This window comes from Megascapheus bottae, chromosome 18, assembly GCF_031878675.1.
Source record: "Megascapheus bottae isolate mThoBot1 chromosome 18, mThoBot2.hap1, whole genome shotgun sequence".
Classification (NCBI taxonomy): domain Eukaryota; kingdom Metazoa; phylum Chordata; class Mammalia; order Rodentia; family Geomyidae; genus Megascapheus; species Megascapheus bottae.
Genome location: NC_143526.1, coordinates 17,975,813 through 17,990,696, shown reverse-complemented (window position 1 = coordinate 17,990,696; position 14,884 = coordinate 17,975,813). Strand labels below are relative to the sequence as shown.

The 14,884-nt window shown below is 36.7% G+C and overlaps 1 protein-coding gene across 1 annotated transcript in view; it reads left to right on the top strand.

The window, feature by feature from the left end:
- Macrod2 (mono-ADP ribosylhydrolase 2) overlaps window positions 1-14,884 on the top strand; it is a 1,707,616-nt gene that overhangs the window by 1,140,768 nt on the left and 551,964 nt on the right. Inside the window, exon 7 of the mRNA XM_090352924.1 lies at window positions 396-426. Within this exon, the coding sequence (XP_090209050.1) occupies window positions 396-426 (31 nt within the window). The remainder of the gene's footprint in view (window positions 1-395; window positions 427-14,884) is intronic.

Here is a 14,884-nt window from a genome sequence, read left to right as displayed (position 1 = left end):
ATGTGAGCCATCTCAAGAGCCTAGATGATAATGAAGTGAGGCAGAGGAATTAAGAAGGATATATTCTAATTACTGTTTATCTTTTCACGGATAAATATCTATTTCATTGGGGGTTACATCATATATTTTATTTTTAACAAGTTAACAATTGGCTCACAAGATTCAAGAAACTTAAGCTGGATCAAGTGGGTTGATGTCATTGTAGGAAAGGACAGCTTTCCGTTAGGCAAACGTTTTCATTTCTAGAGGATCTCCTGCCTAAATCCTAAGTCTGAGTGTAACCCCACTTACAAATGGAAGGCATCTTTTATCAAACAAAACAGATGTCAAGAGAAATTATGTTGTATAGAACAATTTCTTTGAAATTTATTGTGATTTTTGTGGTTTATTCACAGGCATTTCCCTGCATCTCAACGGGCATTTATGGTAAGTGATCTAATTCTGATGATGTTTGTACTTCTTTGTTAAATGGGAGAGAGGGTGCTTAACTGGAAAAAAAAATAAAAACATTCCTGCTGAATATATTTTGCTGTGGTTTAAGAGACTCCATATTGTTCCAAATTCTATTAAAGTATCCTCGAAGCTGTTCAGATTTTTTGGTTTGCTTCAGTTTGATTGTAGTGGGTATCACAGGAAATGATTTGATACATTATTTCTAGACATCTTTTGTTAAGAATAAATATGTTTTAGTGAGATTGACCTATAATACTGTTTTTAATCAAATCATATTTTCTCTCAGAGAAAGTATAATTGCATGAAGCCTAGCATTACTATTAATTTGTTGCAAACAGCCAAGTATTAAAAACATTAAAATGTATAAACATATGTATATATGTATCTGTACTTTCTAATTTTTAAGAAATCTGAAGAAGTGACTCAATAATAGTTATAAAAACTTGCATATATGTTTTGGTATAGTTTTAAGTAGTATTTCAAAAATGTTTTCTAATTATTTTCAGTAGCCTAAGTCAACTGAATATCCTTTCTGTAGTCTCCCATCTTAATTGATTTTTATGCTTCTTTCCACCTCTACTCTCTACTAGACTATTAATAACTACAATTGTCATCATTTAGGGTAAAATCGAATGCGTTTATCATTTTAGAATTTTCTGACACTAGCAAAATAGATTGAAATTTCTAGACTTATTCTTTTCATATGTAGGCTCTTAGCTGAAATATAAAATGTACAAAAATCTAAAAATATTATTACAAGAATTATTTCTAGAAGAAGCGAGCCCTAGACTCTTGTCAAAGTCAGGAAATACGCTTTGCCTTTCCTTAATATAGTATTTGTTTTGAAGGTTTTTTTTTTGTTGTTGTTTTTTTTTTGGCCAGTCCTGGGGCTTCAACTCAAAGCTTAAGCACTGTCCCTGGACTTTCTCAGTCTAGCGCTCTACCACTTGAGTCACAGCACCACTTCCGACTTCTTCTATGTATGTGGTATCAAGAAATTGAACCGGGTTTTCATGCATGGTAGGCAAGCACTCTACCTCTAGGCCAAACAACCCAGTCCCTCTTTTGAAGTTCTTCATGAAAATAAATAGAAAAATGTAGAAATGGATCAAATTAAGTAGCCAAAGACTTGGTGACAAATATATAGCGTGAACAAGTTGCCTCCTTTCTCTTCAGATCTACTTTAGAAATAAGGGCTCCACTTAATGATAATAGTAGATAAAGGACTATGTTTGACTAAACTAAGCAATTAGTATGATTTTCCTCATCAAGGCTACAATTCCTGGTTAATAATCCTAAATTTTTGCAGAAGGAAATTATTATGTGCAGAGTTCTACTTGATAAAAATCCTATCTTTTGTGTGTTGGTAGGGGCTTGGACTCAGGGGCTAGGCCACTGTCTTTTGGTTTTCTGCTCTAGTCTAGCATTCTACCATTTGAAACACAGCTCTACTTCCAAATCTTTAGTAGTTTGTCAGGGATAAGGATCTCCTGCCTAAACTTTTCCTACCTGGAAATCTTGACCTTAGATCTCAGTCTCTTAGGTCGCTGGATTAGAAGTGTGAGCTACCAGCATCAGTGAGAGCCCAACTCTTTATTTCATCTTATCTAGGATCAAATAAGACCCCATTGCAAAAATGGAGTCTTTCAGTCACAATTTTCCTTAATAACCAACAAAATCTTAGCTGCCTAAACCAATATAATGTAGATTCTTTGTTTATTACCTTGTTAATGATTATTTCTGAGAGTTTACGGTAATGTGGAATGAACTTTAAAAGAATTTATCTAATAGCATATACTACTACAAAAAGGAATGGCTGGAGATTTTTATAAAGAATAATAAGATGATGAGACGGGAGTATGAGTAAGGATCAATTTTAATTCATAAGGATAGGAATTTCTCCCTAGACAGATTAATATCAAAACTAGATTGGTCCTGCATTGTGGTAAATAGTATATATGGGTGATAGTGGTAATAGTAGCTTGCTGAAAATATTGTCCCTGTGCAAGCATAATCACATACTCATTTTGACTATGATAGATCAAGGAATAATTTCCAAGTCTTAGCTATTGTTCATTGGGAAAGATTTTTTAAATGTGGCTGATAAGCACAAATGTGCTATGTTGCGTGCTATGCTGCTTAACCTCACTAATCCCAGGCACCTACATCTGGTTTATATTCCAGATTTAGTGTTTTAGTCATTTTAAAGCACTCCAACTGAATTCATGTTGGAATACTATTCAATGTTATACAATTTGAAAATCATGTATACTGTCTCATGTGAAGTTAATGCTTTCTGCTTAGTTCTTGGGTGCCATATAGTGCAGACTAGCTTTTTTCTTTCCCTTATTGTGTACCCTGTACTTTTTCCCTCATTAGACAGATCCATTTTATGTGCGTCTTATCTATAGAGGCTTGAGATAATACACATCAAAAGAAAGTCTATAAAGAAAAAAAACTTGAAAAGCTAGCAAAGAAAACTCCCAACATTTTGTAAGTCATACTAGAATGGACTTAGAACAAGTTTTCAAGATAAGCTTTTGGTTCCACTCTTTGCCTTTCTTATTACATATTTCAAACCTTACTAGATTAATTTTTCTGAAATACCACTTGGTGCACATTTCCCATCTGCTCTGAGCCTTTGATCATATTCCATTACTTGCAGGTTAATGTTAATTCTTCCAGCGTGAACAATGGACATTTTATATATCCCTGTAAACAAGGACTTTGAAGAGTTAGAGGAACACATCTCTTGAGAGGATATGCATTTATGTGCTAAGAAACTTAAAGATGCTTTTACCTGCTCATCTGTAAAAGAAAGATTTAGTTGAAGCCTGTCTTTTTGTTTACTTGGTTTTAATTTTGGCCTTTTTTTTGCCAGTTGTAGGGCTTGTGCTCAGAGCCTGAGCACTGTCCTTGGGCTTTTCTCAAGGCTAGAGCTCTACCACTTGAGCCATGACATCACTTCCAGCTTTTTGCTACGTATGTGGTACCAAAGAATCAAACCCAGGTCTTCATGCATGCTAGGCAAGCATTCTACCACTAGGCCAACCTCCAGGCCCATGATCTTGATTGTAAAAATAGAACCTCAATGTGTCTCCATGGTTGACCTGAAACTCTCCATCTTTCTGTCTCAGCCTTCCAAGCACTGGGATTGTAGGCATGTATCACCATGCATTGCTTGCAGCGGTTTTTGTCCAGAGCATAGTTTGAGAAGTTTCTTAGTAACATATCTTTTGTATCCTACATGTGATAGAAGAATCTTAAAACATGTTATTTACATGCAGGGGCCAATTATGGACCCTTTGCTGGGATGTACTTCTTAAAACACACACACACACACACACACACACACACACACACACACACACACACACACACACATACACATGTTATATACAGCATTATCATCCTTACTGCTTTCTACCCCATACCACATACATACACCATACCCATTTGAATAGTTTAAAGCTTAAATTCCAGAATATTTTCTGGTGTGTATTAACCCTTACTGGACACTATTCCTTCTGGATCTTGCAGTGTTTGTATTTCTATATGAGTAGATGCTCTCTTATATTTTTCCATAGCTTTTGCTAATATATTCTATATTCTCTTCCAAGTGGGGCTTAAAGATATTTGAACTGCTGGTGACAAAATCCTAGGCCTAATGCATGGATAGGCATGCACTCTGCTATTGTGCTACATTCCCAACCAGGAATTCTTTAAGAGTAGAGACTGATTTCATTGCTGTATAGTCTCAGTGTATTCAGTGCTTACCAAAGTACTATGTCTATAGGAAAAAGTGAAGAAATACTTGCTGGTTAGGAGGATAACATTTGTAATGAAATTTATTGTGAAGTTATAGATGAAAGAATAGTTGGCTGGCAAAACAACATGGAAGGAAACCTAATCAGTTGTTCACTTTCTCTCCCTTTTTTAACATGTTGTTTTTTTTTTACAGGAATACATAAAAATAAGTATTTTATATGCTTCAATACATGTAAACATTATGCAATTGTAAAATCATTGACAAGGTACAATGGAAGTAGGAGATCCTGTTCATTGCAAAGGCTAGCTGAATACAGCCTTTGATTTCATTTAAGGGAAAAATAACTGTTTTATTATGGCTTAGGGGACAGTGGCTAGTTTTGGGCATATAGATGGCTGATTCTTAATTCTTCTAACATATATGAAAGAGAGCTTACCTTCTCACCAGTTGTACTTTCTCAGGTTCCTGATTGCTTCAGATTTAAGTTTACTCTTAAATTTATGACTTGCAAAAATGACTGCAACTCTCATCACTTAATATTTGTGTTCTTTTTTTAGCATTGTAAATCATGTCTTGAAAAGATTGGGTTAATTGCTGAGAAAAATCTCCTGCCCAGCAGTAAACTTCAACAGAGAGCATTTCCATGTCACAGATGCTTGGGCAGCCATCACACCAGAGAAACTATGCTGTCTTCTTGCCTTTTTTCTATTCCTCAGCTGTGAGAAGGCATGTTCTCCAGTGTAGCTAAGCCAGCCAGACCTTTATTATAATTTTTTCCACGATGTAGACAATCCACTTTGTGACTCAACCTGATTTAAGAAGGAGACATGATTAGGACAAGGCCTTGCTTCTTTTGAAGTCTCTTGGAATAGGAAGCAGACTTTTCCAGTGGCTTTCAAGGCCTCTCTGACTTCTCCAATGTAATGGTTCCAGGATATTCATATTTTAGCTTGCTTGCTTACAGTTATGATGAAAAGCGAGTTTTGGTAAGATACCAAAAAAAAAAGGCCTATGTTACTTTTTGGCAAAATAGTTCCAGGTGAGGTTTACAAGGGGTCTAACACTCCAGATTGCTGTTAAATATATGAACTGGCCTCTATTCCTGTCTCAGAGGGACAGATTTGAACTTCCTTGATGGTCTTTGCAGATCTTGTACGTGCCTCTCTACCCTTTGAGCCCGATTTGGATGCTGGTGTTAATAAGTTTAACAAAGAGAACACTAGACATGATACATGGCAAAGGAATTTTTACTGAAAAGTGAACAGCAAAGAAATAATTTTAGCCCATTTTATGAGAGTCACTGTAGTTAACAGATACAAAATCCAGGCAGAAACATGTATCTGCTGAGTACTTAGAAATTGAGAAAATAGTCTCTCTGGAGAAAATGGAAAATACCTTGAAGTATGCTTTCCAGGCACAGTGTGGCATTTTTTTTAGAGAGGAAGTAATTTCAGACATTGAGTTATTGCTAGAAATCTAAAGAAAAATTGAAGTGGGGCATAACTTAGCTGAAGCAGCTAAGTTCTTTCTTTCCCATATTTAGTCATTATAGTTCTACTACCAACATGGAAGCTCCATTTCTCTCAAATTCCCCAGCTTCTCTCTTTTGTTGCTAGGCCAAAAACTGTCTAATTGAATCCTTCATTTGCATTCGAGTGTATACTTTTGCTTCTGATGGTTAGAAAGGAAACTGAGATGGTGTTTTGTTAACCTTCCATATACGTGCAAATATTTTTATCAGTACATCTGTCTAAATTCACAGACATGACTTGGAAAGAAATCAGGATGTTCTCCAATGACTATGGGAAGGGCATGCCCTCTTCTGTCAGCTTCAAATGCTGACAGGTTTGAGAAGGTGTAGCAACCATTGCTATGCAATTCTGGGCTCACTGAAATAGTTCTCTTATGTAATACATTTGGGAACCAGAGGGGGAAAAATGACAAAGACATGCATCCTTTCCTTTCATCTCCACAGCCCACTACCCCTTCCTCTTCCTTTTTTCTCTTTGCTTTGATATTTCCATTTGCTTTGAAAAACTTGCTTTCAGGTGGTATAATGGCATCTCTTTTCTCCTCTCAGAGAATCTGTTTTTCTGGCAATGTATTTTTTTTTAATCCTTGTCAAATTACTGTCAGTGTTAGCAATCCTTCTGGTAATCTCTGGTCCACAATCACTGAGCTGATTTCCTATTGGAATCAGTGCAACTAAGCCAGACACTGGTACAGGCCTGTAAATCCCAACATGCTGGGAGTTAGTGAAAGGGTCATGAGTTTGAGACTAAGTAGTGCTGTAGGGTAAGTTCAAAGCCAACCTAAGCAATGTAGTGAGAACCCACATTAAGAAAATTTAAAAAATGCAAAAAGGAAAGAAAGTAAACTACCTTAGGAAATAAGCAAAAATCAGTATACTCTGAAAAAAAGCCGAATGGAGACTAAAGCCATTCTAGTTATATAAGAATTGAATATTATTCCATAAGCTAACCCTTAGGAGACAATAGAGAAAGAGGATCGTAAAACAGTAATATTGTGACTATTAAATTGCCTGTAGTCCTCTGAGGGCTTCCAATTTTAATAGATAATTTTAGAAAATATCCTCAAACATATACATTTATGCATGCATTCCACCAAATGTGGTACAAATTCTCATTCTGTCTAAAATAGGCAGGATCTTTTTTCCTTTTTGCCAGAACTTGAGCTTGAACTCAGGGCCTGGGAACTGTCCCTGAGCTTCTGTTGTTCATGGCTAGTGTTCCACCATTTGAACCACAGTGTAACTTCTGGCTACACAGGATTTTATACTAAAAAGTAACCTAACAGAGTATTACATTCCTACTGGAAAATAGTCTCAAGTATCCAACAACAATACTTGCTAGTTCAAGGTACATAAACATGGCAGTGATTCCCTATAGTTCAGGTTCCCTCAGGAGATATGGCATAAGAAACAAAAGGCTTGAAATTTAGCTTTGTACTAACTTAGAGCCATTGTGAGCCACCATTGCAAATCTCCCTGGTATTTTGTTCCAACCGAACAACTTGGGGATTCATTAAATGCCCAAATGTTTGAAAATGTTATAAAGATTATGACTTCATCTCTCTTTCTGGGGTCTGGATATATATTCCCTTTTAATTACAGCAATGTGAAAATGTGATCTCCTGTAGAAGAAAGCAGTAATGCCTACCCCATTGTTGGCTGCTCCTGCATCTGATGCAATCTTTTTATTTAAATGATTTTTCTTATAAAAAAACATTAAAGCAATTTGTCTGTGTGTATGTGTGCAAGCATGTGTGCACACGCACACACACTCATGCACATGTTCTTGAATTCAGTTAGGACCTGGGTACTGACACTGAGGCATTTTACTCAGGGATGGTGCCTCTACCACTTGAGCCACAGCTCTGCTTTTTAACCGTCATGACTATTATAGAGATAAGGAAGCTATACATTAGTATATATTATGGAGCCTGTCCATTTAGCTGTCAGCTTGTGGTTATCTTTCAGACACTTGAAAAACAGATGCACTTTTAAGCAGCTCTCCATGAAGAACTGTTTAAGAACTGGCCATCCAATGGCCACTGGAATGATTTTTCAAGCCTTGCTCATTTTTCTCACTGAGTTGTGAGTGACACTCATTTACGTTGATGCTTATACATTCTTGATCTCAAGGGCAAGTATAAATAAATACAGCTCAGCTCTCTTTAGAAAATATTTCAAAAACAATTTTGACAGTTCTTAGAGAGTCAAGTATATTCTTTAGGACAGTGATTTTCATTTTTTAAAACCTATTTAGTCGAGGATTCTATTTTTTTAAATGTATCTTGGAATGTGTTTCCAAAAGATCCTATTAGAGTAAAGCTAAAGTGCTCTAACAAAGCAACTCCAGAATAGCACTAGCTTAGTGAATATAAAGTGTTTATCCCTCTTTTTGCTAACCAAAGTAGGCATTCTGCTTGTAGGAGGGTTTGTTCCATTACTCTCAAGGCTCTAGATATCTACTAGACATTTAACTTCATTGCTCTGCCTTCTTGAAGACATTGTTCTCAATGACTTACGGACTTTGTCATTGGGGATACACACACACACACACACACACACACACACACACACACACACACACACGCACGCACTCACAAATAACACATAGCCTCTATCATAGAATTCCTGTCCTCAAAATAGCACTCATCACTCCCACTCACCTTTCACTGGAGAGAAATTGATGTCATGACCCACCTCATTGCGAAGGAATCTACATGTTTGACTCCTACTCCACTGTGTGAAGATGGAAGCATTGCATTTTGATGAATTTCTTTATTTTGCCTTTTAATGATAAATGTAAAGCAAATTCAGAACACTCCTTGATAATTTAAGAGTGTGACACTCATCCAAAATAGGTACGTATTTTATCCAAACAATGGTAGTAAGTTTTGATATTTACACTATTAAAATGTTCTTATTATCCCAAACTTTTATACATTTGAAAGTATGAAATCCTAAATGCATCTGATCAATGACTTAGCATTCATTGCTAGCCAGAATATTTAAACATTTAGATCTCACTCCATTTCATTTATAATTTTTGGTACCATAAACCCCATGCCAGTTGCTTTTAGGCACATTATAGGAACTGGAATCAATAGATTATGTATAAATAATCATATCACCTACTACATTCAAATTTTAATCCATAACCTTAGAAATTTTTACAGAAATAAGTTGCATTTGGTTTTTACAACATTTAAAGTACCAGATTTTATATTCATTTATACATCTACCAACTATGTTCATTTCATTTTTGTGGTCTTGGTCTGCAATGAGGATTCCTCTCAGATGACTGAAAGTTGAACTGGAACCAACAAAACAGAAACAGAGTTACCTCAGCTCCAAGATGTGTTGACTTGAAATGATTTCTTTTTTTTTAGATGATTTCTAACAGTTATAAATGAATCTCACTTTTTGCTTAATGTTTTTGGGACATCTTTGCAGTATTGTAATTTGTTTTTTATAAACATATCTTTCTTTTACTTAAAAATTCTGTTCTGGTCATTGGCTGTCATCTGAGCTTTATGTAGCTCTTTGGGATATCCCAGCACTTAGAGTAGTCCTGGATGCATAGCAGATTCTAAGAAATGTTTCTTTTAGCAGCTAGAAACCAAATAGCTCTTAAATTGAAAGGGGGTGGTTTCTCAATCATTATCTTTCCTGTAGACATTAAACACTGAATTTAATAACCAGAGATAGATACCTATCATACCATTTTCTGTTTCTTTTACTTCGTTTATGGTTTAATTTCCATCTTAGATTTGATAAAGATAACATAAAAGTTAGCTGATAACAAAGCCCAATCTTTAAGGAGATCCTATTAAAATCTAATTCATATGATAGTTTTTTCTTTTAAAATGCTCTTAGGATATTCACAGAGTTGTATAACTATTATCAGAATTTGATTTTGGAAAACCTTAATCAAGTCCTCAAAGAAAACCCATGTTAGGTGTCACCGCTTATGTCACACCTTGCTTCCTGCCCTAGGCAATTATTAATCTACTTCTGCTCTCTATAGGCTTTCCTATTCTAGAAATGTCATAAAAACATAATCATAAAATGTATGGCCTTTGGTAACTGGATTCCTTCACTTAGTATGATATTTTCATGGTAAATAGATTAGTTATTAAATTTACTAATACATGCTGCAAGCAGATTTATTTAGCCTTTTGATTCCTGTTTCATTATATTTCTTTTTTCATATATTTTATTATAATTAATAGAAGGGTCACATTGTATTCGCCAGCTAGAAGGTGCATTAATTCACATACATTGGTCATGTCTTGGTCCCCATTTCCCTTCCCCCTACTCCCACCCCTCATCTTATTTTCCCCCCTTTCCTATCCAATTTCAAATAACCAAATACAAATATATCCAATATATCAGATAACAACGTAAGATACTGTAACAATATGAGATAACCAAGGGACAGCAAAAGAGATGAGAGAGAACATAGTACATTAAGGACAACAATCACTCATTATATGGCTTTTATTTCTATATCCTAGAGGTCCTTTCATTTAGTGTCATACTATATGGCCTTATATATCAAGGTTTTGCTCTATTGCAAATCTCTGCTTGGAGAGCCCAAGGTTTCTACTGATTATGACAAATGAGGGAAACCATTGAGCCTAAGTTCCTTTGAGTCTGGCTTACTTCACTTAATATGATTTTTTCTAAGTCTTTTCATTTCCTAACAAATGGGGCAATGTCATTCTTTCTGACAGCAGCATAGAATTCCATTGTGTAAAATACCACATCTTGTTGATCTACTCATCAATTGAGGGACATCTAGGTTAGTTCCATATCTTTGCTATGGTAAATAGTGCTGCAATGAACATTGTTGTGCTGGTGGATTTAGTATGTCCTTGTTTCTGGATGATTGGGTAAATGCCAAGTAGTGGAATTGCTGGGTCATAGGGGAGCTCTATGTTTAGTCTTTTGAGGACTGCCTTACTACTTTCCATAGTGGTTGAATGAGTTTGCACTCCCACCAACAGTGTAGTAGTGATCCCTCCTGGCCACATCCACTCCAGCATCTGTTGTTACTAGATTTCATGACCCTGGCCATTCTAACTGCAGTGAGGTCAATCTTAGAGTTGTTTTGATTTGCATTTCTTTTAAGTTTCATTATATTTCTATTCCATGTTTTGTTTATTCATTTATCAGTTGATGGATATTTGAGCTGTTTCTACTTTTGGGTTATTTTGAATAATACATATACATAGTAGGTTGAGAAATTATACATTTAAGTACATAAATTACAAACATAATACAGTGGTACTCTGTAATTTATTTTCTTAGGCATCTCTAAAAGCTTCTTTTTCTGGAAGGATCTGGTATCTTGCATTAGCATTCTCCAAAAAGTTCAAAGAATCTTGTAGAGAGAGGACCCAGATTTAAGTGATTATTGGCATCTCTTGTATGTCCTGCAGAAGTATATTTAAATCCAAATCTTCTTTTATTAACCTAGCTGTATAGCCTTGGGAAATTTCTCAATCTATGCCTCAAAATTTTCAACTGTCACAGGGGTATAATAATGTCCATAACATGGGATTATGGCAAAGATGAAATTAAAGCATCAGAGTTTTTACGGTTTTGCCATAAATGTTAAAATAATTAATATTTAAGTTATACTATTCTTTATTTTTAGTTTTATATCATTTGACTCTGCCACTAGAAACCGAGCACCTTTTGAGCTGCTTTTTTTGTGTGTTGCAAATCATTACTATCACCTGCATTTTAGGACTGTGCCTATACTAGTGGATAAATAATTTACTATTTAAAGGAGTCTTGACTTGTGCTCTTGGTGACAAGGGTGGTGATTTGTCCCCCATCAGGAGACTCCTCAGTTGGTGTTGGCTTGCTTCTTCTGTTGCGTGGAAAGCTAGCTATGTTCTCCCAGCCATCTTTGAATGGTGTGATGAGGCCTGTGAATTCTCCTATCTGAAAGTGAAGGCTGTAATATCACTGCAACATGCTACTTCATCACACTTAACCTTGGGAGACAAATGTTTCAAAGCTAAAGTCAGCTTATATGATCTACTTCTAGTCTCCCTGGAATCAGGAGTTTGGCCTAGTGGTAGTGTGCTCACCTAGCATGCACAAAGACTTGGGTTCGATTCCTTGGTATCACGTACATAGAAAAAGCTTGAAGTGGTGCTGTGGCCCAAGTGGCAGAGCTCTAGCCTTGAGAAAGCCCAAGGACAATGCTCAGGCCCTGAGTTCAAGCCTTGGGACTAGAAAAAAAAGAAAAAAATCCAGAGTAATCCCATGAATGATAAGGATATTTCCTTTGATCTGTAAATGAATATAAGAATTGAGAAATTGAGAGAGACCATGTAAATGTAGTTATTTGTGGTCTGAAAAGGAAGTTCTGTATCTTTAAGACAGCACATGCTTGTGTGTGTGTGTGTGTGTGTGTGTGTGTGTGTGTGTGTGTGTGTGTGTGTGTGTTTACGTGTGTTTACAAATGTCCACAAGCTGGTACTGGGGCTTGAACTCACAGCTTGAGTGCTGTCTTTTAGCAATTTTGTTCAATACTTGCATTCTACACTTGAGCCATAGCTCCACATTTTGCTTTTGGGTAGTGAATTGGAGTTAAGTGTCTTGTGGATGTGTATGCCTGGGAAGGCTTTGAACTGTGGACCTCAGCCTCCTAAAAACCTGGGATTGTAGGAATGAGCCAGAAGTTCCCAACTGATTCAGTATTTTTTTTTTATCAATCATGGGGCTTGAACTCAGGGCCTGAGTTCTGTCCCTGAACTCTTTGGCTAATGATCTAAGTCACCACTCTTAAGTCACCAACCACTTCCAGTTTCGGGTGGTTAATTGGAGATAAGAGTTTGCTGCTTGGGCTGGCTTTGAACCACAATTCTCAGATCTCAGTCTTGTGAGTAGCTAGGATTACAGGAATAAACCACTGGTAACTGTCTCAGTAAATTTTTAATATTCCTTCTTAGGAAAGCTTACTACATGGCTTATCTGGCAGGGGGAAGAAATTTGGGGCTTGACTTGGTTGTCTGAACTGGGTTCTTGGAGCTCAAAGCCAGTCTGAATATCATACTTGCTTCTTCTATTGTATTAACATATGCCTCCTAATATCAGAAAAGAAAGGAGTTGAACTAAAGCTATTCCTGAACTGAGTAGAGGCCTAAAGATTTATGTCAGTCATAATTCCATTACTTCTCTAGGCTCTCATTCCCATTTCTGCCTTTTCTACCCAAGCTGATACTTCTAGCCAAATACTGTCCGAATAGATCAGCTCATTTCAGACCTTTGCATTCACAGTTGGTAAATTTATGAGTAAAGGACTGATAGCACCCACATGCCTATCGTTCTTTGCATCATGTCAGTGTTTCTTCCTTTTTGTCTTAAAGTTCTTTTTAAAAAGGACATTGTTGATACCTGTTTATCCTCAGATTGCTAAGGCGTGGTCTATGAAGAAAAGGATTGCTTCTTAGTTGAAATTGCGTATTATATTCTGAAGCCAAAGTGCATTTAAATCTTCTAAAAACCAAAAGCATTACTTCCCAGTTAAAATGAACGTTATAGCCCTCCTCCAATAAATCTTCTCATATGATTAACCATCAGGAAGGTGCTTATCTTGTGGTTTATGTGCCTCTGGCACACTGACAGCACTTTCGTTTTGAAAAGTCAGGCATTCGACTTGTAAATGCCAGCCCTTACATATAATTACAGGAACCTGGGACAGCAATCACCAACAGCGGAGGGGCTCTGAACTTCTGCAAATTCTGAAACCCTCAGCAAGCTGGAAGGATCTTCTGGTAGTGCTATGGGGAACAGTTACCATCCTAAAACATAGCTTCTCACTTGTTTCCCGCCCACCCCCCAACCTCACCAATATTTCATCCATACTGGAAAAGGAAGGGAAGTGCACAGTGTTGATGTTCTCCTGTGTTGTATATAAAAGGAAATGAGGACTCATCAGCTTTTTTCCATCCTTCCTAAAACAATAAAAGCACACCTCATTACCAAGATAAAACAGCGATGCACCTCCAGGGATCTGGGCAATATAGAAATGCCGGCCTTGAAATGTTTTTCTTAGGTCTCTCTGCACATACTGAAATCCATACTGGCACCTGAGTAACATTTGTGTGTGTATGTGCACATGGGATATACAGGAAGTATCCTAGGCTAATCTTTTTCCCAGCAGATATCCCTTGAAGCTTCTTGTCCCATGCTAGGGAAGGAGCAGAATTAGGTTACTGTGGGAAGAAGGAAGCAAGGTTGTAAGGTCACAGAAAGGGAATTATTTCTAGGCAGACAAAGAACCATTAATTGATGAGTGTTGGCTTGTGGATTCAATCTCTACCTAGGAACTTCCTTGGCTTTCCTACTTTTGGTATTGGAGCTCATCTCAGATGAAGGCATCGTGTCTGTTTCCTAAACAACAAAAGAGGAAAGTTCCTGGAGTTGAGTTTTTTTCTTTTTCTTTTTTCTCCTTCTATTCCAGAGCTGCTTTGATACATTCTCCAGCTTTTATCTTATTTCCCACTATGGGCCTACCACATCTCCATTCAGCTTCCATTACAAGAGTGACACATGGCACTCACTGGAACTGAATGTTGGATGAAATCATCTTGATTTTTTTATTTTAGTATATAATCTCCTCTCCAGAAGTAGCCATCCTTAGGGAGTGCCCTCAAATGATATGCTTGCTTAAGAAATTTAAAGACTGGTTTTCTTCCATTTTGTTTATTATTCCTCTAAGAGTGAGATGTTTTATTTTCAGCAGGGTAAGTGCACTTTTCCTGTAGCAAAGTACTCAATGATAAGAACTGGGAACCTTTTTCCCCTGCTACTAGAAGAAAACAAAGGAGGTAAATAGAGATACATCCCAGCCTATGTGATAGCCCAAGTATTTATCCTAATAATACCTTCACTTCTCTACCCTAGAACCTGCATGCATTTATTCTGCCTCCCCCCACATCTCCTGCAACACCTTTTCTTTGGACTACATGTTATAGACTTTGATACTATGCTTTAGCAATGTGGTGACCAACTTTTCAATATTTTGCTTTTTGGATAGTGGGAAGTAGGAGTGTCTCCCAGCTGGAGAGATATATTCTAGGGAGTCTTATCCATAACTCTGGGCCTGATTT